The sequence below is a fragment of the Centroberyx affinis genome, unplaced genomic scaffold (assembly GCF_046629955.1).
Source record: "Centroberyx affinis isolate AG114_WGS23_722 - 3 ecotype Tasmania unplaced genomic scaffold, CSIRO-AGI_Caff_v1 ptg000185l_1, whole genome shotgun sequence".
Lineage (NCBI taxonomy): Eukaryota > Metazoa > Chordata > Actinopteri > Beryciformes > Berycidae > Centroberyx > Centroberyx affinis.
In genome coordinates this window covers 250,811-273,481 of record NW_027278880.1, presented here as the reverse complement: position 1 = coordinate 273,481, position 22,671 = coordinate 250,811, and the positions used below count along the sequence as shown (strand labels likewise).

The following is a 22,671-nucleotide window of genomic DNA, read 5'->3' as shown; positions in this document are numbered from 1 at the left end:
CAGTGTCAAGTTCATTTTAATATTCATACCAATGTAGAGCAGCACAAAGACATGTGACTTAAGAGTCCGCTCGACTTCCACAAGCTGGGTAGAAGAGTCACTCCACTACCTGTCATGAATGTCTAGCGACATACTTTTTATTTTTTTTTATTTTTTTTTTATTCATTTATTAACAAACAGCATGGTAAACAAATAGAAAAAAGGGGGATCAGAACACTGACACAAATCATAAATCAGTTCACAAAAATGTTATACAGGGTACATAAATGTATGGTTTTAATAGCTTCCCTATTTTTAGAATGTAGGATTGTTGTAACGTATTGTTTGATTTCATTTTCAAAAATTAAAAAATATGGTTTATGACTGGAAAACTTCGATTTATGAATATGTGATTTTCAGCGGCAGTTGTTTTAATGTCCGTCCTGTAAACGGCAGCGACACCACCACCCCGCCCCTGAAGACGGTTTATCAGTGTATATCCTGTGGGTGTGGTCTGGTTTAGTGAGAAATAGTCCAGGGGGTTATGCCAGGTTTCAGTGAGGTAATCTAGGTTACTGTCGGTTATAAATTCATTCAGAATGTGGCTCTTATTGTTGAGTGAACGAGCATTGAGCAAAACCAGTTTCATCTTTGGGATTGGTTGTGAGGACTCAGGGAGGACGGGACGGAGATTGGACAGATTCACGTGTTGTTTGTTGTGGTGACGTAATGAGGAGGTTGGGCTGCGACAGGACCACAGGGATGGGATGGATGGGGAAGGAGAAGCGATGTACACCCCAGGAGTGTCCCACGGGATAATCCACATAACAGCCTTTCGATCCTGCTCGGAGAATGGAGGTCAGCCTGGTGCGGTGGTGGATAGCGGAGAAGAGCGATCCGAGCATAGCGGGGCTGACCACACCGGGACGGAAAGATCCCCGGGCAGGATTACGGTGTGAATCAGGGAAACTTCTTGGGCAGCAGGTAATACGATGAGTTGATCTGGAGACGCTAATCCAGTGTAAGTGTTTGTGTGGGTTGGAGGATAATCGGTAGCATGTAGCCACAAACTCGCAGGACAAACTTTTTTTTCTCAAAAAAAGAAAAGGAGAAAAAAATAAATAAATAAATAAATAAATAAAAAAGACAAAATAAAAATAATAGAATCCCTTCAGTAATTCAAATAATTAAGATTGACAGTACCGGTACATTTAGAACTGAAATATACATATGACAGGTAGAGCGTATTTAGAGTTTTATATCATTCTTCAAAAAACATAATTGTAAGAATTTTCTTTGAATTTCACTGCTACGACCAACTCTTAGTACTAGAAGTGAATTTGTGAATATGGCCCCTGTTTTCAGTGTCATAGGTTTAATTGTCCATGAGGGGGCAGCAGTGAACAACATCTTCATGAACTGGCAGGTCCAGAGCTACAGGACAGTGGTACTGACCACATTTCATTTCATTTTCATTTATTCAGTTTATTTCTCAGGGACAGTGCATATTAATAAACAATACTGTAAGTATGCCAGAATTAGCCAGGAGGCTAGTTTTCATCTGTAGTCCCTGGCCAGGTGAGAAGTTGGCAGCCTAAATCAAAAATAAGTTTAAAACAATAATCATGTAGTAAGTCATATCAATTACAGTAAAAGTAGAACACAGACAGACATAAGCAGAACACAGACATGGGCAGCAATAATCTCCCTGCTCTCCTGAACCCTGTCACCCTCTGGCCACCTTGGGGCCCAAGGGTGCCTCCCAACCCACCCAGCAAGGCCCCCAGCCCTGGATCTGGCTCTGCTTCCCTCCCTTCTGTCCCACTCTGGTCCCAGGAAACAGAAAGAGAAAGAGACTCAGGAGGAAAGAGACTCAGGAGAAGCTGTTGTTGGTGTTACAGACTATATTTACATTAACATTGAATCTGACGTTTGGCTGAGAATTGAATTGATTGCCTTTGTGGCACAGATCTGATCATCTCCTGCCTGTCTAAACATGGAAAAACAACATGGAATCTGTTTGACCGATTTGGGTTTTTGAAGGCCATTACTAATATTTTTTAAGCTGCTTATATTTTGTGCCACTATTCAATATCTTTAATTTTGGCCATTTGTTTCCCCCAGAATTTCATTCTTGGCAGGGTGGAAAGTTTGTTGTCTGAGTAACATAGATTCTTCTTGCTAATCTGGCAGAGAAGGTAAAACTTTTAAACAAATATCTAAGACACATTCATATCATATGAATATGTGATACAAAAATGTGACCATTCAAATGGAGACGATCAGATGACTCAGTGACCAGCTCAGCCGGAAACCCCCAGCCAGTTCCCTAATTTTTGGAAGGTTTTTCTTTCACTGTGTGATCAATTATAGAAAACACAGCATGCAAATTAAAACTTATTTAAAAAAATTTTTTTACATGCAAATTGGCAGTGGCACATGATCAGGCTTAGGCTTTGTACGCTAACTGATATCATCAGCATTTGCTTTAAAAATAGATGCTGTTTAGTTCAAATAAAGCAGTCACACTACTGCTGTACTGTGGCTTGAAACCACTGTGACCAACTTCTTCATTGGGCTACATTTCACATAAACAAGAATTGAAAACAGAAGTAGATAGTGGAAGAGTCATATGCGGAGTGAAGAGTCGCTGACATTCCTTTTTTAAGTGTTACAAAGATCTGCTGAGACCTGAAATACTTTTTGCAAAGGGTTGTCACACTGAACTGTCAAAACCCAACTACTGTGTGTGTGTGAGTGAGAGAGAGAGAGAGAGAGAGAGCTCATCAGATAAATGACTCACATGGGACTGATAACAGATCCAGGAACAAGGTGCATTTTATAAACCCAAGTTTGACCATGTGACTGTAACCAGTCTGAGCCCGCATCAAGGCAGCTGAGTAGAACTGAAAGCAAAACAAGAGCTTGGGGAAAAGTCCCTTTGTCATGAGCCAAGTCTGTTGACCTCAGTGGAATCAGATTTCAGACGGTACTTTCTTGAACAGCTGCTCTAAAAACAGAGTTCTGCACAAAGGATGTAGTGTATGCAGAAGATACACAATGTTAGGACATATTCCTGTAGGCTATTTCAATATTTCATTAGGTTTAAAGCTGCACTAGGCAAGATTTTTGTGTGTCTTACCAACCTAAACCACAAAGTGGGGCTGCAACAGAAAAGCAACCTTGTAGCCTGTATTAGGTTTAGACTGATATGTTATTGGTTTGCTGATATTGGTCTTTTTTTAACAATCGGGTATCAGCCAACAGGATTTTTTGGCATGAAAACGGTCAAATGTAAAGATATTCTGTGGGAATACTCATCTTGGATTAAGGGACAAAGGATTGTAACATCAAATATTGGCTATTGAATATTGGCACAAAATAAATAACAGCTTCAATCCAAGCATATTGGTCTGAGCCTTTGAAAACCCACATGAGTCTGAACCAAGTGTAAGTGCTATAAGTGCAGGTACAGGTTAATGATTAGCTTAATGTTAGTCAATACCTTAGTCAAGAAACAGCTCACTGTAACTGTATTGGCATGACTGGTGTACATGTCTGTTCTTGTCATTTTCAGTGATGTGAAATCTGTAGCCTTGTGGGAAATGCAGGCCTAAGGGGAAAAGGTTGCTTAGGTGTCTAGTTACTAGTTACACAAACTGCTGTTTCAAGAAGATAGATTTCCACTGGGTATTGAAAGTTAAAGTGACCTTATGCATGACTTGCTTCTGTATTGTAGTGGGTTATTTCTCCCTCCTTCCCTGTTTATCAGCTATTTTTAAGCTGAGGACTGGAACTAGTTCTTCTTCTGGCTTCATAAATGCTTTCAACTCTGTCTGAGGCCCATGAGCACATTGAGAAAAGAGTGAGTTGTATCTCTATTATATATATTATATTATATATATTATATATTTATATCTAAATCCAGAGGGAGGGTGTGAAAATTAAAATTATACTCTTGCACAAATTATTTATATCTGGTACTCAGTAATGACTAACGTAATGAAATTGGTATTGTAACTGTATAACTTCATGTTCAGTGTTCATGGTTTTGAGTGGGACAATAGCAGAGGTTTAAACTTTCACTTGCATCGTGGTGGAAGAATAATAGAAGTATTCATATTGTCTATTTTTAGAGACCTAAATTCTCCTACTTAGTTTTCTCAAGTGGAATATCCTCCATTAAGAGAGAGCAAGTAGCAAAATGTACTAGAAATACACTCCTACTAACAGCTTTATAACCAGATATATTATTTACAACAAGCAAATTTGATTTGCTTTTATGGTTGAACAAAACTGTTTCAAATGTACTATTATAATTTCGAAAATCGAAAAACAGAATGATTTTTGAACTTGTTTCTGACTTTTCTCACACTCTGAGAACTGAGTAAGAGTGACATTCTGTCCAAACTGTCCCTAACCACATTGTGGGGGTCGTGTGGTGAAAGTTATGGAATCTCTCACTCCCCCTCAAAGACAGATATGACGTGTTCTTTCCTGACATCATTCAGCTCCTGTGTAAGATAAATGTACAGATGGTCTGTAGTCAGAATGCTAAATTAAGACTAACTGAATTAAGAAAGCTTCTGGATTTCCAAGTAACTCCAGTAGATTGAAAGATCAATGGAGAGCTGTAATAATTAAATAGCAGCCAAAGTCTTTTGCTTGATGTCTTTAATGCCATCTACTTCTCTCAAATTCATCAGAACATATCAAAATACTTTGTAGTGAACAAAATATAAGATTGTTAAGATGGTTCCTGGGAGAGTAACTCCCTTCTCTTGCATGAAAGTAAGGCACATTATGGGTTACTATTAAAGTTTTAGTCTTCAAATTTAAACCCCGTTTGAAAAGTCAGAATGAAGTCCAGATGCCACTGTGAAGAAGGAGAATATTGTGTGGTGATAGGGGTTAACTTTTAATAATCTGAGCTGGTCCTCATGCTCAGCTGGTCCTCATGTCTATACGAGAAGGAGAATATTGTGTGGTGATAGGGGTTCACTTTTAATAATCTGAGCTGGTCCTCATGTCTATACGAGATGGAAAATATGTATGTATGTATGTAATGTATGTACGTATATGTATCAGAGGTGTGACCGAGTCAGCTTCACTGGAGTCCCAAGTCAGTCTCAAGTCTTGAGGCACAAGTCTCAAGTCAAGTCCCAAGTCTAAATCTAGATTACCAAGTCAAATCCAAATCAAGTCCATGTCATTAATGTCAAGTCTCAAGTCTAAATGTAGACCAGCAAATCAAGTCAGAACAAATCAAGAGTCCAGTATCAATTTAATATCTTAAAGAAAACTAAATATCTAGGACTTTTCAATGCAATATGGTTTTAATATGATAAAAACTTGGTAAGAGCATCATGAGTTTGATTTCTAGAATCAGTTTCAACTTCAATAAATTCAATCATTCCACAAATTCAGAAAACAGAACTAAAATTCAGTCGTCTGCTGGAACAAATCTCATCACTTTAGAAACCTTTTCAAGTCATCAAAGTACAAGTCAGAGTCAAGTCCCAAGTCACCAGAACCCAAGTCAAGTCAAGTCTCAAGTCTTCTCTTCATGTATCATGTCAATTGTCAAGCAATTACAACTGTGACTCGAGTCCAAGTCAAGTGACTCAAGTCCCCACCTCTGATATGTATGTATGTATGTATGTATGTATGTATGTATGTATGTATACTGGTAATGCTACTAGCTGGTTTTCTTGGAGATCTTGAAGGCTCCAACTAGACACAGCAAGGGGCAGGGCCGGATTAACCAACTACAGGGCCCCCGGGCACACGGGTCCTATTGGGCCCCCTTACCCCCCAGTACACACCAACACACCGTAATTCAAGATACTATCTATTTCACAAACAATACAAACAGAAACCTTTTACAGGTTCAAAGTAATCTGAAACTAATTTTTAGCTTTTACAAACTGCCATTCCTTCTATCTAGAGCTGCTTCATTCAGTTTGAAAGTGATAACATTTGTCCAACCCGAAGTCAAGCCTTAGTTTTAGGTGGTGGGGCGTCCCTTTGTTTACCTTTGGATTGCAGGTTGTGGCTTTAAGGAGGCAAGGCGACAGGTGGTGGGAATGAAGGACCAAAAAACTGTTAAATGTTGAAATTTATGGAAAAGGTTTGATTATGTCTGTACCTAGACACCCCTGCCCCACCAGCGGTGCCGTCGCTAGTGGGGTGAAAGGTGGTGACGATTCTAGGGGCCCACAGCTGAGAGGGCCCACAACAATTCCAGAAAGATGTATGAATTAATGTATTCTATAGAAGGCATTTGATACTTCAGAATAAAAATAATAAACCCACAAACCATGCAATATGTGATGAAAGTAGTTCTAATTTTACAATCCCTGCACCCCCCATTCTATTGTGTATAACCTGTTCTTCCAGTATAATACATAGTAAAACAAAAGGCCCCATGCTGTCCACAAACAAAAGTAAAATAAGCAAATTATCTACAGTAGCCTATACATATTTTATACTATCAACCAAAGATCCATAGAACACAGAGTCTCACAGCAAGGTTATTATAGTTTTGCATTTTTCATTAGTTTTTATTTTTATTTTGTTTTGACTTTTTGTTTTCAATTTCAGTTTAGTTTTAATTAGTTTTTAAAGCGGGTTTGCTAGTTTAGTTTAGTTTTTATTAGTTTCAGTGTTAGTTTTAGTCCTTTTTTGTAATATGGGGTATTTGTCAGGGGCGAGATTCAAAAATTCAAAATACTGGGCTTATGTATGAAATAAATTGACAAAGATGAAAACTAAAGACATTTTCTCTATAATTTTAGTTTATTTTAGTTAGTTTTGTAAACACACAATACAGTTTCAGTTAGGGTTTTTTTGTAAAGCCTCGTTTTTATTTTTATTTCAGTTAACGAAAATGTTTTTTCACACCAAGTTCGTTATTTCGTTAGTTTTGGTTAACGATAATAACCTTGGCTCATAGCAGTGTTGATAGCTGCTCTTACTGTTTTCTTTGGCCAGTGTGAAAGTTGCTTTTTTAGTTGACTTATTCAATGTTGGACATGTCTTCATGTTTTGAGAGCTTGATTGCACTCAAAACTGTGGCCTTTTCAATCTACAGTATTACTATTCAATCTCTATGGCATTGATAAGGCAATTTGGGCTACCTTGACACTTGCTGCTGATTGCTAATTCAGCATTATGCTGTTAGTCATTTGCAGAGCCAGAAGAGAGTGGCATGTATGAAAGGAAGGAGAAGACAGATTGAGCAGCGAGGAAAATCGATTTGACCTCTATATTGCATTAAATGTACCCTTTATATGAAAAATACTTTTATTTCATTAAAAAAAGGGGGGCCCAGAGCAATGTTCTTTCGGGGGGCCCAGAATTCCTAGCTACGTCCCTGCCCACCTGTGATACTGTTCTGTATCTTAGTTGGATGATAGTCACTAAATGCATTACTCATAAACATACAATAGGTGTTCTTGATCTTCAATAGGTGGCCTAGAAATCCATTGAACACGGACGCGGGAGTCAGAATCTTTTGGGGCCCCTGGTGGTTCTGGGCATGAGCATGAGCCCTGCATGCCCAGCTGGTAATACAGGCAATACAGGCATGGCAAGGGGGGGTCTTTTTTTTTCCTTTTTTTTTTTTACTGAGGAAGAAATGTTTTTCTTTCAGTCAGAGGCTCAGTGTCTCGCTCAGCAACACTTCAGCAAGACGGATGCTTGCTGTCACAAATTGCACCTTGAAGGCTGTGAACGTGTATTCATATCTGTAGTCGTGTAGGAAGCTGTTTACGTGGAGGTGTGGTGAGGAACCAAACCCCAGACTGGGTGTTTAATGTAGCAGGTTGCAGGTGACACAGGAAACCAAAAATGAGAGCTCTTCACACATAAACTGACACGTGTGACAGAAAGCAATGATCCGACCGAAGACTGACTGTGGAACAAGACAAAGGTGGAAAGTCACAACCGCTCTCAAGCCTACCCTCTCTTGTGACCAGTGACGGCTGGTGAAAAATATTCTAGGTGGGGCTGTGCCATATTCAGTCAGTTTCAGTAACCATAACATTACAATGTAACACAAACTGCAGGATACCAGTGCTCTGTGAAATAGTCAGTAATTCTATTAAAAACTTGAGGCATTCTTACACAAAAACATAAAAAGCATATTGCACAACCATATTGCTGGATGACTTATGCTAAGGTCAACTACAATATATACAAAGAAAAATGGGGTCAGGGGAACTGGTTATCAAAAGGCATTCTGGGAAGTGTAGGAAATCATTAACTGAACTAGAAGTGGACAAGGCGGGTTGAGGTAAAGTGGGTACACCAGTGTTTCTCAATGTGGGGTCCGGGGACCACCAGGGGTCCGTGAGGGTGTTCAAGGGGGTCCTCAGCATATTGATGAATTGTTAATTTGTAAACTTCACCATTCTTTCATTTACAAGAAGTTAACACAATTAGAGTATGTAGAAGAAAAGATTTTGATCATAGTTTCTCTGTTTTCTCTCTACCTACAATGCAGATAGTCATGGGATCCTGGACAAAATCATATCTAGCAATAAAAAATATTCTCAGATTTGGGTCCGTTGTGACTGCCTTCAGTGCTCCTTGTAAGCTCCTGCTTCCAACACCAAAAGTCATAAATACAGCCATGGGTAGTCAAGGGATTTTGGTGGGAAATAATAAAAAGGCAGAGCGATGTTGGGGGTTGTTGCTGTCTCCTTCAGTGGAGGATGCAGGTGTATCCTCCACAGGAAGTTTTTCTTTCTTTTAGGCCTCAACATAACAGCAATAAGGGATTATGATATGTAGGGAGTGCCTGTTTTAATTCGAGTATCTCAGAGAAGCAGTGTTGCAAGAGTCAAATTTGTTGGAATTGGATCCACTAAAAATGCACAAACCAGTGTAGGCTGAGGAAGAAGGTTCATCCATGAACCATGAGCTTTGGACAGAGTGACCCCCCAATATTATATCAATTTTTTCAACTTTTAAAAAGAGGTTTGACTTCAAAAACCAATGTTACCAAGTCAGAAATTGCTGCTAGGAAATATCATTCGGACTCAAAATACATTTAACAGAAATACATAGTGGACATACACTGTAGACGGTCATATTTGCACCCCAGAAGCATATATAGGCCTATATTTATGATCAACCTAGCAATGTCTTTACTGTTGTTGTTGATTAATACATGCACACTGATGATTAGGTGTCTAGTAAATATTTGGACAGACAGACAGATAAATAGGCAGACACATATAGATAGATAGATAGATAGATAGATAGAAATGCACACACCACTGCCACACAAGAGCAAGATAAGAGTTATTTATAGCCTAGTTAATGAGTCCTATTATGTAGACTATAGGCTATACTATGTATGTTTGTAACTTATGGTTGTATGTGTGTATTACCTCTTAATATACTACTTCTTGAGAAGGAAGAGAAAAAGAGAGAGAAAAGAGATTGCCGTCTGGCGTCAGCATTGTTTCTGCACAGACATGAAAAAAAAAAAGATATAAATAAGGCTCGATGCTGTTGCTCTCGTTATGAAGCCCGCCTGTGTGGGCGCGCGCTGCCAACCGCCCGCTGCCACACAGAAGAAAAAATATTTTGAAAATGTTTTTAGCACAGCGGGTCATGTCATGATCCGACTGTGCCGGACCGCCATGGTAGAATGTAGATATAGGGGAAAGACTGGCTGGCTATAGAGAGACGTTATATTTCTGTAACGTGTTGATAAAACTTTTTTTTTTTCAACCGAGGGTTCCAGATCAATTTAATCCCCGTGTATAGGCTATGGCATTCATATTTTGTGCTAGAACTAAGTGTAGCTACATAAACACTTTGATGTGCTTTTATACTGTGGGTAGAAAGTCCACCTCCTGATCCTGAACCACCACGACGCAAAATGAAAGTAACTCTCTTCGTCCTAAAGCCACTGGGGGTGAGTAGCCTACACTAACGTACATTTTATAGCCTACTTTAATAGAAAATAAGCGAATGAAATTCATGTTCGACGGTGGTAAAGCATCGTAGTTATCGCGCCGTTGAACATGTTAGTGAAGTCGCAACGTGTGAAGACGTTATTGTAGGAAAACACCGGAGACCTTTTATGTTGTAGTACTTGTCTGGTGATTTGTGTCATGGAGAATCCAAGGAGAAGCAGCTCTCTCTCTCTCAGGTCGTGTAGCCTGTTCTGTGGGAAAGGTGCGTGTCAGATATTTGCGCTGGCTTGTTCACTATGGGCTCAATAAAGGGTCGATTTTGAGCTTGTATAAAAGATTCAGAGCTTGTGAAATTATTTGAGACTTGTAGTTGTATATCACCATTTGTGAACATGAGAAAACATTTTCCATGAATGTATCTGAATGTGTAAAAATGATGATAAATACAATTTGAAAAAACAGCGAGTAGCAAACTGCGTGAAAAATGTCGCTCAAGGTTCAAGTCTGTTCGTGTGGCATCAAGGTTACAGACCACAGCTTTTAGTAGGCTACATGTAGGCTACGTTAAAAAGCAAGCCGTGACGCTTAAAGAACTTAATAACGTAGCTTTCCTATTCAAACCTACGAGCTGACAGATTTCTGCCTCCCTCGTCTCTGCCAGACTCTCGGACAGGAAGAAAGATGTCGTTTAAAACGGACAAACACTAAGGCTTTTACTCTGAAATATGAGGTCCGTCCTGTCCGCAAGTCAGAGCCTGTGAGATATCTCAAATTTGAGTTCTTACTAGTTAAAAGTCCTTTTAAGATATCTACAAACAAGTTATGGATATCTTGACAGGAAGTTTGACTAGACATCTTATTTTGGAGATATCTTGAATTATCATTCTGACTAGTCAAAATGCAATTGTAGATATCGAAAAGATATGTCATTTTCACTTCAGAAAATCCATACAGCAAAATAAGTGCACTCTTCATTCCAAAACCTGGAGTGATTATTGAAGAGACACTTGCACAAAACATGAGCATAACAACAACCAATGATCAATTCTGTTTGCTGTTGAAAAGAGGTTAAGTAGCTATTTCATTTCAGACTGGAAATAATTTCATCTTGTACTAGTTTATGACTTTCTTTGCAATATCCCAATAACCATTGTGATGCCTCACATCAGTGACATCATGCACAACAGATTTGACTTGTCACAAAGCATAGACATGGGAGCTGTCAGTGTTTTTCTAATTGCCTTGGAGTTTTATTTAAAGGAACAAGACTAGGTAGACCTAGAGCAAGCCGGGCCTCCTCTTGGCTTTCACACCCTAGTATAATACATGTGCTGTATTTCCCTCTGCATTGTAGTGATGCACTATAAGTGTGGTGGCCTGCAAAAACCCTTCACATGGTGAACATTTGACATGTTTAATTTGTGATATGTTGATTTTGAGTTTTTGAATCTGTTATGTGTCTAAAAGTAAAAAGTGAGAAAAATGGCTTTAAACATTCTAAAACATTCTAGTGGCATTCCACCAAGTCAGTCTACAGGAGAGTGTAAGGAACAAACTCACCAGCACTGAAAATATATCCAATATGATTTGTTTACCTCAGCAACATATTCTGAAATCATAGGATTGTCTTCAGTGTGTGTCTGTGGATGTCCTTTACACCCAGCAATGCATTCTGGTAGCACCGAGGTGCGTTTCGAGAGACGGTGCGTGATGTTGGCCGCTCCACATTTACATATTGCTGAGGTCTAGGCTACTTTATGCAAATCAGGGCGTCCAGATTGACTTACCGCCTCTGGAAACTCCCGAAACTCATGTACAAACTTTTAAACTAGCCATTGTCGATGTAAAATGAAGACAGATTCAGCAACTGCACGGCTGATTTCTTGCCTCAAATGTTTTCAGAAACACATTTTGATGAGCCATTTTCATAATATAAGAGTAAGTTTCCAAACGAGCTGCCATGTTTTTCCAGTTTGAAATCCGGGGGCAGACGGCCCAGTGAGTGACAGCGTTCGTCCAATCAGGTGCAGCAAGGAAGTGCTTATTTGTTGGTCTGTAGTTAAGTGTGTAGATAGAGGGCCCATCCCCAGTGTGGAATGACGACCCTTTGGAAACAACGCAACACCACGTATACCAGTGGTTCTCAACGTGGGGTCCGGGGACCACCAGGGGTCCTTGAGGGGGTTCCAGGGGGTCCCCAGGAAATTGATGAATTGCTAAACTTCACCATTATGTAATTTACAAGAAGTTAACACAATTAGAGAATGTAGAAGAATGACTGTTTTGATCATAGTTTCACTGTTTTCTCAACAAAATCATATCTGACAATAAAAATATTCTCAGATTTGGGTCTGAGAGACAAAATCTCATCAAATGGGGGTCTGTGGCTCTAATGTGGACTAAATTAGGGGTCCTTGATATGAAAAAGGTTGAGAATCACTGACGTATACCACCATAACTGTAGGTCTTGACACCACTTTCAGTCAGCCAGTCAGCTACTTTCACTCTTCTAGGCCGGTCCCAGAGGCCCGGCAAAAATCAACCCTCCTATACTCTTACACTGATACATCATCATTCTGTGATGTTCAGTGCATTGCAAGTGTTGAAATTTACCATTTTGGTGAACACACTTTCCCTCAACCTGCCTTATCTACTTCTACTTCAATTAGTGATTTCAAAACCATTTCCCAGAAAACCAACCCAGCGCAATACGATTGCTCTGAGCGGAAAAAATCTAAATTTGATTCATTAGTATACAGAGGGAAAACTAATGACCTTTGATCAGCTGATTCGTAGATACGCCATCCCTAGAAACCACTTCTTTAAATACCTACAGTTAAGGAGCTTCATAACATCACAGACCCACTCCTTAGAGGAGCCATCCATGTCAGCTATAGAGAGGACCACTCTACGTTTTATGGATATTCGAGGCCAATTGTCAGTAATTTATGCTCCAGTCCAAATCAAAGGACAATTCACACTTAAGACTCAATGCTTGGAGAGATGACCTAAAAGTAGATATTACAGAGGATGAGTGGGAAAATGCTTGTTTAAAAGCACAAACACAGACTATCAATGCAATATACAATGAACAAAACTTATACAATATAAATGGCTATTCAGAACCAATGTGACACCTGTAAAACTTCATCAGTATAATCTAATGGGGTTGGGGGGTGTTTGTAAATGTCATTGTTTTTATGACTATATGCCAAAATCAATAAATATAATGTTAAAAAAAAGGTGATGAATTATTTAATGAAATATGCATGTGTGCGACCTCCATCTCGTGAGGTTTGGTATTGCGGAAGCTAAATACAATGCAAGACTCAATGAAACAATGAAAGACTTGATTTTCATGAAATAATGAAAAATAATAAAATTGTGTTTTTTTTCCACTCACAGAGCAATCGTATGGTGTCAGAAGACTTGGATGATGCTTCACTTGTTTGTAACTCTAAAGATCGGTTGGAGAAGGCAGAGTCGTGCTGGGAAGCTCCGGGAGTGTTGTATGGACTAACAAACTTCACCAGAGTTTCAGCTGGCATGGGGGTGAGTAGATAATGACTGAATTTTCATTTTTGAGTGAACTGTTCCTTTAAGTGGGGGTCTTTGGTCTCAAATGTTTCCATATGAGGGGTCTCTGACATGAAAACGTTTGGACCCTGATCTAATTTATTTCATCAACCTTCAGGGACAGATCATAGGTGTTGACGTATGCCTAGCTCTTGTACTTCTAATTCAATTTAACTGTACATGTAGCTGTTTATATATTTTACATAATTTATTCCCTTACTGAGCAATTACTGTAATATTCCTATAATATTCCTATAAGGAATGACAATATGTCTGTGGTGCTCAATGGTGAGTTTACAATGAACTTATCCTGTTTTATGGAATTTATTTTTATCTCCTATGGTATCACTATAATATTCCTATGTGACTTGGATGTGGACTATGTGGACTTATAGTGTTGCTGTGATACTTTTATTGTATCCATCTAAAATGTATTATTTGATTGCTATAGTTTTTCTTTGTAGTGGTGTATTAAGTTGTTATGTGAAAGTGAATGACAGATGCAAGCTACACACAGTGGAATTGCTATGTGGATGTGTTTCTGTTTTGTTTTTTTCTCCAGATATTCTCCTTTTGATTTGGACTTTTTGGACTAAGTCTTGCGTCATCTCAAATCTCACTGAGATGGTGTCTGGATTTCATGAAAACTGTTTAAGAAATGCCTCTGAGAAGAAAACCTTTGACGATTGCAATATTGGTAACAACACTTGTTAAAAATTGCAGGCTTAGAGAAACACAGCATGTTTAGCTTGACTGGAATTGATACAATCACATCGCCCTTCCTCTCAACCCCTCCCTTCCTCCCTCTCTCTCTCTCTCTCTCTCTCTCACTCTCTCTCTTTCAATTTAATTGACGCTACTTTATTGGCATGAAATGCAAAAGTACAGATTACCAAAGCAAAGTCAACATCAAACAAATTCAAATAACAGTAATCATTGATATGTCAGCACACACACACACAGAGGTGGCACCACACCTCCAAAAGTCGTGGGGCGAAATTTGAAGACATTCATGCTATTGAAAACGGGTATCATGTGCCTGTGAGGGATATTTGCCAGATATTTCATGGATATAAGTGCATTTCAAATAGTTTAAAAAACACGCCACAGTTAGAGAAGATTTTTTTGAATAGTGCAAGACCTAGATACTTCCTCTGTAACTTCAGGGTGAGATGGTTATTTGGTGGCCAAGGGGTGAACCTGCCCCTTCTAAAATCATGTTGCGGAATAGACTACTTAAGGCTCATTCACACATATAGCGATAACTATAAAGAAGATAACTATAAACTATAATGATACATTGTTACTCAAGCATTCACACTACAACGATATTGTTTTATTTTGGTGCTGAATATTCAGAACGAAATTGAGGATGATTACTTTACCAATGTGCTTTTTTAAAATTATTATTTTACTAGCTGTCTATAGTAAATACGAAAAATACTGACTATCATTTTTTCACTGTTCATAGATATTTCTGATGAATGTCTTCATTGGAGATGCCCTCACTTGTCATCGTGCAGAGTACAGAACAGGAGAGGAATGCTGCCCTATGTGTCCCCCAGGTAAGATCCAACTGAACATTAAAGGAATATTTTACTGTGGTAGAGTATTGAGTCCTTTAGATTACCCATTCCTGATTGGAGTACAGGAGCAGTCAGGCTCTAACATCAGCTGCCATGAAGAGCTGCTGTCATCACTTCTATACAGCTCTTTCCCCCTGCTTGAAAAGAAAGCTGGTAAGGGATTCAGTATCTTGCTCAAGGATACTTGAGCAGGGTGGATACTTGCCATCCCAGGTCATCCAGTTGAAGACCAGTCTCTCTACTCACTACACCACCTGCTGGCTTGTTCATGAACTCCTGTAGAGCTAAAAAGTGGAAATGTTCTACCATAGTGAAATAGACATTTTTATTTAAGAGGGGTCCCCAACCATGTGCAATTGAGAGCTGAGAGTCTGCAAGCAGTTTCACTGATTAGTTTCTTTTCTCTGGTTGAAGGTGTGCTAATGAGTGAAATCACCTGTTGTAGTGTTTGGTTTTAATGAGAACCTGTTCTGATTATCAAATGGGCTGTGTGCTTCATCTTGTATGTTTGATCAATTAAGACACACAGCTGTTAATTTTCCCAGCTGTTAACCGGCTCTACTGTAGACTACAGCGCTGCTCAGACGTGATGCGTCGTTCTCACAATGATTCTTGGTGTTTTCAATTGTCATCGGTCAAGTCCATCCGATACATCCCCGGTTGCCAAGTAAGCTCCCGGGATCTTTCTCCTTCCTCCATCTTTTCGTTCTTCCGTTTTGGAATCGCGCTTCAGCGGTTAGATATTATGCAAAGCCACGCACATTGAGAAAAAGCTCTGCGTCCTCTCAGCCCTCCATGGCACAGTATTGGGAGACCACTGACTTAAAGGGTAGTTCTAGAAAGTAAGCTAATAAAACTGTATCGAATTTTGATTTTGTATTCAACAGGAAACCGAGTTTATAAAGATTGCACCGAGTACAAAAGTACCTCCTGCCTGCCCTGCACTGAGGGAACCTTCCTGGATAAGCTTAATGGACGTACACAATGCTTTACATGTGCAAACTGTGATGCAGGTACATTTCTACAGGCTGGTTTCACAGACCGATATTAAGCCTCTTCCTAGGCTAAAATGTACTTCAAAACTGGACTAACTCAAACTGCCAGATCAATGGGAATAAGCATTTTTCCTTAATTTTATTTATTGGCAACCAGTTGGAATTGTAGCGACATCAATAGAACTTATCTCATCCTGGCATAGCCCCCACCCTGGGGGGGTGTCTTGAATTTACAGTGGGTTTTGGAAGCCAGAAATCTCAGCACCTGGCCAAGTAATGAAGTCTTTGGTATTGATCAACAACCCTATCAACCCCCTGCAGATATTATGGTCATTTTGTGCTATAATGAAATGAAATAGGATATCATTTCAGATTTCAGGATAGCTTGTAAAGTTGGAAAAACATTTTGCATGTTGCTACATTCTAGTAGATTCTGCAGCAGAGAAGCTTTGCACCCCACATGTAACCTCAGCTCAATGTGGTGACAGGTGTTGGTTTGAAGGTGAAGAGGCTGTGTACAACAACATCGGATGCAGTTTGTGAACCACTTGAGGGGCACTACTGTATTGACCCTAAAGAGGACGGCTGTGCTGCAGCAAAGACACACAGGAGCTGTAAACCTGGTCAATATATCAGCCAAACAGGTTGGTTTTTCATACTGACTTAAATATTATAGAGATAGATTAGGTCTTAAAAGAATAGAGTTTTGGAGATTGTCCCATTGGTCAACTTAGCCATTAAGTGATGAGAACATCAACATCGAAATCATCCATGTGCTCCTGAAAGATCGTTCTCCATGCTAACACTTTAGCACACACTATGTTGTACGCTGAAACTTGTATTTCTTAAGACACTGATGTAATGTATTGTGACACACAAATCTTTTCAGTAGATCCATAAAGTACCTGCCATAGTATCTTAGTTATCAAAAAATTTTAAATGTTAATTGTCAGCAATAGCTGTGTTAGTCCAGGGCTTTGCAGCTGAAAGACCATTCAGTTTAATATTATTGAAACGGGAATTATTGAATCTGGAAGACGGTGCTTGGGATTTTACTGAGAAATGTTTTGACTGCATTGAGTTGCAAGTGTCTGCTTCCACAATATGAACAACCTTATATGAAACATGAGAAATTGAGAAATTATGACAGAAACTTTGCAATATATATATATATACATTATGTACTTAACTGGTGTCAATATATCTCTGTATGTATATTTGTACAGGAACAGCAATCACAGACACTGTGTGCATTGACTGCACTGGTGACACATATTCAGATGGAACATTTACATCCTGCCAACCACACACAAAGTAAGAACAACTTCAAGAGCAGTCATCATCACATTTGGTTTCTTACCACTGCAGTAAATTCATGGCTTGATACATGTTCCAGTAACGGTTTTCCCTCCATTATTCTAGGTGTGAATCTATGAGGCTTCAGCAGATAAGACCAGGAACTCATTCAACTGATTCTGAATGTGGAGAACAAAGTTCAGACAAGACAATAATCATAACCATCAGTGTTGTGGTGCTTCTTCTGTTGATTGGAACAGTTGCATTAATTTGTCTGATAAAGAAGAGAGGAAAACAATGCACACGTAAGATTAGAATTTAGGCCTTGAAAACAAAAACATCATGTTGTAGACAGATGATAGTGCTTTCTGCCAAATAATCACATAAGATAATATTTTTCATTGATGTTGTTTTATAGGAAGAACAATACCAATGGTTCTTGAACAGGTATGTCTATCATTTTTGTGTGTAACTGACACCCAGTACAATCACTTACATGTACTGTACCTGGGTGACAAAGGTTGGTTCATGTAAGTCATTAAATGATTTCACTTATTTATTGAGATTCATATTCCACTTGCAAGGAAACACTGAATGGAGTGGGAACACCAGAGGCTTGTGATTGAACAGCAACAGGTAAGACAACATTACACATTTCCTTTGCACTGTAAATGAGGACTGACTGAGAACTGTCTAATTGAGCTACACTGATGTGTTTAGAACTGTCAGATGTTGATGTCTGTTTAAAGTAAATATAATTCTGTCCCCAGATTGAGCCGCTTTTCCATTGTTACTAGGGGAGTATATGATATTGACAGTGCAGGAAAGTAGTTTTTCAACTGCACTAACCACAGGTTTTCATTTCCTATAAGTTGAGAGGCATAGGTGTACAATTTCACATGCACTGCAAAAAATGATTTTATGTTGTTTCCAGATGTATCAAGCTTATTTCATGATATTTTTAGTCATATTTTTAGTTTAAGTTATCTCACTGCACTGGCAGATCATCTTGATGGTTTCAATACATTTCACATGATACATACCAATATTACTTCTTTCAAGAAATCGTAAAACAATGAAGAAAATCTTGAAACAAAATTTTCTCCAAAACAATTTCACTTTTACCAAGTCAAAACTATGAGTGGGGGTTCCTGTTAACGAATATTTCTACAGGATTAAAGTGGTCAGAGGTCATGATCACTTATTTTCAAACTTTTTTCCGGATAGAGTTAACTGCAGTGTGGTGTGTGGATAACACATGGCTCCCCTCGGATCAGAGTCTTCAGGATGCACGGACTGCTTTTCGGCTGTTCGTCTCGCATTGGAAAAAGCTGGAGAACTTCATGACACACTACAATTGTCTCCTATCGGTGAGCTGATGCAACCTAGCACAGCTAAGCAGGCTCCAAATGAAGAACTGTGTGTAAATGATACTATAACTTCTCCAAAGCTTGGTAAAACTGAGCCAGTACAAGGAAAGCCCTCTGAGACTAGAGAGAATATGAACTGCTGGCAGTTGGTATTATTTGGTGCAAAGCCCAGGAATAAAAACAGGACCGTAGTCCAGCATGGAACACAGCTAAGGAAGCCAGCTCTTTTGACACCGGGCACCGGCTCCAGCAGACGGCCAACTAAAGATGCAAAAAAACAGAGACTGCAGTCGCCATCAATCTTACGACTGGAGAACAGGTTTGAACTGTTACAATATCTGCATGAATTAGAAACCGAGGGCACTGCTGACCAGTTGCACAAGAGAGAACAAGGATGGATTATGGTGTGCACAGAAGGAGAAAGACCCAAAAAAGCTCACTCAGTCAAGGGACTAAGCCGTGGCCCCCCCTCGAATCAAGCGAGTGAGCCGTCCACTGTTATCATGAGAGACTCCACTATCAGAGACATTAGTGATAAGATGTTGGAAACATGTTTCCCAGGTGCAATGGTCAGTGACATCAATGATAAAATCCCCCAGATATTGTCTGATCATCTGAGAATAAATCAAATGATTGTTCATGTGGGGACAAATGATGCTCGCAGAGAGCAGTCAGACTTTATGAAATTGTTTGCCAGACTTGGCCAACTAAAGATTCAGTCATTTATCAACAGACTCCTAGCACTGAACTCATGGCTTTCCACATCAGGCAGTTCTAAAGGACTGATCTTTATTGATCATTTCATTCTGTTCTGGGGAGGCAGAAACCTTTTCAAACCTGATGGCCTACATCCAAACAGATTAGGGGGACTAGTAATGGGGAATCTTCACTACTCCCTTCTTCTCCCATCTGCCCCCCACCCTAATGCGCTGCAGTCCCGATATCAGCGGCCCAAGGTCAACCACTCTGAGTTGCCTCCTGTCTATCCACAACAAACAGGTCAGCAGCACTCTCAGAGCCAGGATATTCCATGTGACCTGCCAGAGCCGCTGGACAACAACTGTCGGGGCCTGTCATGTTTGATTTACTGTGTTTCAAAATCAGTAATAAAGCAGGTTGAACTTTCCAGTTGTATTTGGAAAAACAAAGCCCATTACTTAAAAATGAATATCTTATGTAACTCAAACAATCATGGCAGTCTGAACATGCTGGATTTTGGAACAGCCAATACAACATTCAAGGAAACATGGATCAAGAATTACATCCAGCATATGATCAAATTATGGTGTATATTCATATTTGAAAGAACTGTTGGCATAGAGTTTCTCCTTAAATGTAATTTTGATCTAAATAAAAAATAATAATACAATTATCTGTTTTTTTATTAACAAGTACTTTTATCCTGGTTAATTATTTATAAACACAACTTTTCTCCTAGGCATTTCATTTGGAATAATAAAGACTTTATATTTGAAAATAAGACTATATTTGAACATTTGGTATGGACAAAATGGTATTTGTTGGTTATTCAGTTACTTAATGAAAATGGCCATTTACTTACATTCACAGAATTCCTCAAAAAGTATGGAATTTTCTTCAAAAAGTATGGAATTCCGGTGAATCCCAAAGAATTTGCCAGACTTTGAAGCAGTTTCCTTATGTATCTTGAGATTACTCCAAAGAAACTACGTGTGTAACATTGATACTGTTGTTAACTTTGAACTGATCTTAGATGGTATATGCATCAGAGACACAAGGTGTGCCAACTGTTACCTCAGGAAATTGTGTTATAACCCTGCAACTCCTGCAAAGCCATTCTGGAACGGTCAGTCTAATAACATGAATTGGAGAACAGTTTGGAATTTGGGACTTTTTCACCAGCCAAACCAAAGAAATTTCGTTTAACATGATTCACTTAATTTATCCTACAAACCAGGTATTGTCAAGGTTTAAAATCGATGTTGATGCGAGATGTCCAATTAATGGGACAGACTTTGAAACAATTTGTCATTTGTTGTATGAATGCCTGTTAAGTATTCTGGTTGAATATTGAGTATTTTTCTGGAATATTAAGAATATTAAGTTATCTGGAGCAATGATTTGCCTAGAGAAAAATGTCATTTTTTATGAAAATAAGGATATTTTTATATTTTTTTATTTTAACTTGTTTATTGTTATGTGGACAATTTTATGTTTATAAATGCAAAATGGTGAAGAAGAAACTGAACATAAAGGAACTCTTAATAGAAATGGGACACAATATGTACACTTTACATGCACTGAAGAATAACAAATCGAAAAGGATACTCGATAAATACCAAGCCTTTAATATTTCGTATTTGTGTTTATATACTTTATTATCCCTGTGGGGAAAATTTGTCCTCTGCATTTGACCCATCCTATACACAGACTAGGAGCAGTGGGCAGCCGCAGTACAGCGCCCGGGGACCAACTCCAGTTCTTTTTGCCAATGTCTTGGTCAGTGAGACAGGAGTATTATACCTCTCTCTCTCCCCAGGGCCTTATTTTGTAGCTGTGCCCTCCATCCTTGTCATAGATTATTTTGTATACTTGCATAGCCGCCTACTGTGATATGTATTCATGGAGTAAGTCCTGTATGTAAATTGTTTCTGACATTCTTCTGTGGGCCAGCCTGTTTCTTCTTGGTAGATAGTATGGCAATGTTTGATCTATTCTTTATCTATGATTATCTGTATATATATTTTTGTATGGGTTGTGTGTATTTCCTTGTAGGCCTCTTGGCTACAATATGGCTAAAGGGCTGATTACCTGATTGTTTCCACCTATCAGCCTCATTCCTATTGGCTACCGCCAGTAGGCTGGCTGCCTATTTAGAGCCAATATGAAAAACATGGAAGTAGTGCTGATGATGGTCTGAGGACCGAAATGTTCACCTTTTTTCTCACTTAGTCACTTTCACCATGTAAATAAATTATCTATTTTTGCATCTAATGAGCCTCAATAGTTTTCGTCAGTGTGCAGGCTTTTTCTGATTTACATAGGAGTGTTAACCCTAACATACATGTCTTTGATGGTGGGAGGAAACCGGAGCACCCGGCCACACAAACACGAGGAGAACATGCAAACTGCACACAGAAGGGACCTGGGAAAGGACCTCAGTGCTAATCACTGAGCCACCGTGACGTCTTTTGATGATGATGCACAGATGTACAGTTTCTGGTACAGACCTTGAAACAATTTGTTATTTGTTGTATGAATGTCAGCATATAAAAGTATTCTGGTTAGATATTGAGTGTCTGTTCACTGTTGCTGCTCTCAAGGATGGAAGTAACTGTTTACATTTACTCACGTTACTGTAATCGAGTAGCTTTTTTGTGTATTTGTACTTTGAGTATTTTTAAAGTCAATAATTTTACTTTTACTGAAGTACGTTTTTACTGAAGTGTTGTACTTCACTACATTTTAAATCACATCCAGTGCAACTTCTGTGGGCTCTCTATAAGCATCAGAAACTGGACAGTCGTAAATTGGCCAGTTGTGAAGCCATTCACAGTGAACAGTCACTCAGCAAAGAAGAGAAGAGTAATCTGGCTTTACTTTGTTTCTGCAGTTTCTTTTGTAATTTCTAATGTTTCCAGTTAAAACACTCTGTCCTCTCTCCTTTTAGAATCACATGGAAAAGATCACATGTAACAACATTCTCTTTTCGGCTGCAGCAGCAAATCTAGCTCTAACTTTAAGGCTGCAACGCACAGTGAATCTAACAAAAGGGACTTCATTGTACTTCATCGCTCCGTCAAGGGGACAGAGCGTTTGCTCTCAGGGCCGATCTGGCCGAGGAAATCACTGTTGTCTCCCAACTTGGAACTCTAACCAACAGAAGGCTTACCAGGCCAATTTGAGATACCACCACCGACATAAACATTGCATTTGGGCCCGTGTCGCTACCTGACAA

General features: G+C 39.1%; 1 protein-coding gene across 4 annotated transcripts; it reads left to right on the top strand.

Moving 5' to 3' along the window:
* Positions 1-707: 707 nt before the first annotated feature.
* Positions 708-20,187, top strand: LOC139658077 (tumor necrosis factor receptor superfamily member 14-like). 4 transcript variants are annotated; one of them, XM_071536116.1, is made up of 11 exons: positions 708-963; positions 13,317-13,463; positions 14,112-14,184; positions 14,959-15,052; positions 15,961-16,086; positions 16,557-16,712; positions 17,295-17,382; positions 17,491-17,669; positions 17,783-17,811; positions 17,949-18,000; positions 18,592-20,187. In XM_071536116.1, exons 3-10 carry the CDS (start codon positions 14,146-14,148, stop codon positions 17,988-17,990), a joined length of 753 nt encoding a protein of 250 aa, XP_071392217.1. In that variant the 5' UTR covers positions 708-963; positions 13,317-13,463; positions 14,112-14,145; the 3' UTR covers positions 17,991-18,000; positions 18,592-20,187. The 4 variants fall into 4 exon arrangements, with proteins under 4 accessions (XP_071392217.1, XP_071392225.1, XP_071392232.1 ...); XM_071536124.1 differs by lacking the exon at positions 708-963 and adding an exon at positions 9,434-9,910 and having other exon boundaries at positions 14,050-14,184; XM_071536109.1 differs by lacking the exon at positions 708-963 and adding an exon at positions 9,435-9,910.
* The last annotated feature ends 2,484 nt before the right edge of the window (positions 20,188-22,671 follow it).